The 2,038-nt window shown below is 39.6% G+C and overlaps 1 protein-coding gene across 1 annotated transcript in view; it reads left to right on the plus strand.

Moving 5' to 3' along the window:
* LAPTM4A (lysosomal protein transmembrane 4 alpha) overlaps positions 1-2,038 on the plus strand; it is a 27,025-nt gene that overhangs the window by 10,673 nt on the left and 14,314 nt on the right. Inside the window, exon 2 of the mRNA XM_006167673.3 lies at positions 902-1,022. Within this exon, the coding sequence (XP_006167735.1) occupies positions 902-1,022 (121 nt within the window). The remainder of the gene's footprint in view (positions 1-901; positions 1,023-2,038) is intronic.

The following is a 2,038-nucleotide window of genomic DNA, read 5'->3' on the forward strand; positions in this document are numbered from 1 at the left end:
AGTAGACAAACTGTGGCTTCTTCAGAACCAGAAATTCTGAGACTGGTATGTATAATAAATTAATCTGACTTGAACAGAGCTGTACTGATTCCTTTGTTTTTTTCTTTTTAAAAGAATTATTTAATTTTTTATTTATTCACTCGTTTATTTTAATTTGACCAGAGAGAGACAAAAGGAAAGAGAGAGCCAAGGGAAAGTGAGAAAGCAAGCCACTGGGTCCAGGACTCAAACCATGGTCAGCCATGTGGGAATGTCCATCACCCTAACCACTATGCTACCTGCTGGTCCCCAATTTTATATTTTCCTGAGAGATTTTTGCCTTGGGGTACATGCACTCTCCAGAGGGAGAAAGAGAGAAAGAGACAGACAGACACAGTGAGAGGGAAAGTGAGAAATCACCCCCCCCCCCCTGGGGCATGTCCATGCTGCAATCCCTTCTCCTCCATTCTCCCAGGATTTGGGGCATGCATGCTTAGGTGTCTGGTGTGAGTTTCAAGCACTGGGTCCAGGACTCAACCACGGTTGACCGTGTGGGAGTCCAGCAAAGTAACCGCTTGTCATCTGCTGCTGCTTCCCCACCCCAATTCCTTAATTTTAATTTTTGTGCCATCCTATTCTGATGTATTAGTATTACCACATGTCAAACATCTTGTCTCTGAAATGTTTAACATTACCTTTGCAGTTCAGCTTTAGGAAATAATTATTTTTAAACTGTTCTCATGGTGGTGCAAAATTGCGTACCATTCTATTTCACAGGTAGTCTTTTACTCTTTTATACCTTTGTATACAGCTGTATATTTTCAAGTACAGCAATTTTAAGTGTGGGAAGGCGTTTAAAGACGGTGCTGAAGGCCCCTTGCTGGAGTAGTTACTGTCATTGAGAACATGTTCTCTTTCACAGGTCGTGAACCTGTTGATGGCGATTTTGCTGACTGTGGAGGTGACTCATCCAAACTCCATGCCAGCTGTCAATATTCAGTATGAAGTCATTGGTAACTACTATTCCTCGGAGAGAATGGCTGGTGCGTTATTAGATGAAAAGAAAATAGCCCCTGCTCCATATGTGTGATTACATACATATATAAAATGTGTATACATGCTGGTTATTTACAGGAGGATTGAATTATGCAAAGGTTACCTTTAAAGGCTTCAGTTACATGATGAGGTTAATGTGATGTAATTAAATTATTTAAGTTACTCTGCTACTGAGGCAGGGAAGTATTTTGATGTAGTTTGTCAAAAATATTCAATGGGGGGATGAGCGGGTGGCGTGGTGGTTAAGGTGCTGGATGCTCCCACATGGCTGACCACGGTTCAAATCCTGGACTTGGTGGCTTGCTTTCTCACCTCTCTCTCTCTCTCTCTCTCTGGTCAAAATAAAAATGAATGAATGAATAAATAAAATTAAATAAATAATTAAAACTAATAAAATGTTTAAAAAAAGTGTTGGCCATTTAAAAGAAAAATTCAGTGGGAGTTAAAATAGAACATTGCTACCCAGAAAAATGTAATGAGCTAGTAAGTTTTTGAGAAATGGATATTGTGTACCTCGATACCGTCAGGTACTGGAGAGAGGAAGAGAGAAGTAGGAGTAACTATAACTCTCCGAGGGCAGCTGGCAGGTGTACTTGGGATGGGAGATTTGCTCGTGTAGCAATTAAGACAACTGAAAGTAAATATAAAGTACGAGTTATTTGAATATTTGGTATTGCCTTTTATTTATTTATTTAATTCCGTTTGTTATTATTTTTTTAATTTGACCAGAAGAGAGAGACAGGGAAAGTAAGAAAGCAAGCTTCCAGGTCTGGGACTTGACTTGCTGTTGGTCATGTGGGAATCCAGCATTTTTAACCACCACGCCACCTGCCTGCCCTTTGGTGGTGTCTTTTGCACACAGTCACAATTCTATATCTATCTCTATTTAGATAGAGACTTGACATTGGGTTAAAAATAGAACATTCCCATAAATTACTTTTTTTTTTTTTTTTTTTTTTGGGTTTTTTGGTATGGGGCGCATGCCCCCCCCAAAAAGAAAGAG

The sequence above is a fragment of the Tupaia chinensis genome, unplaced genomic scaffold (genome assembly GCF_000334495.1).
Source record: "Tupaia chinensis unplaced genomic scaffold, TupChi_1.0 Scaffold144952_1, whole genome shotgun sequence".
NCBI classification, from domain to species: domain Eukaryota; kingdom Metazoa; phylum Chordata; class Mammalia; order Scandentia; family Tupaiidae; genus Tupaia; species Tupaia belangeri.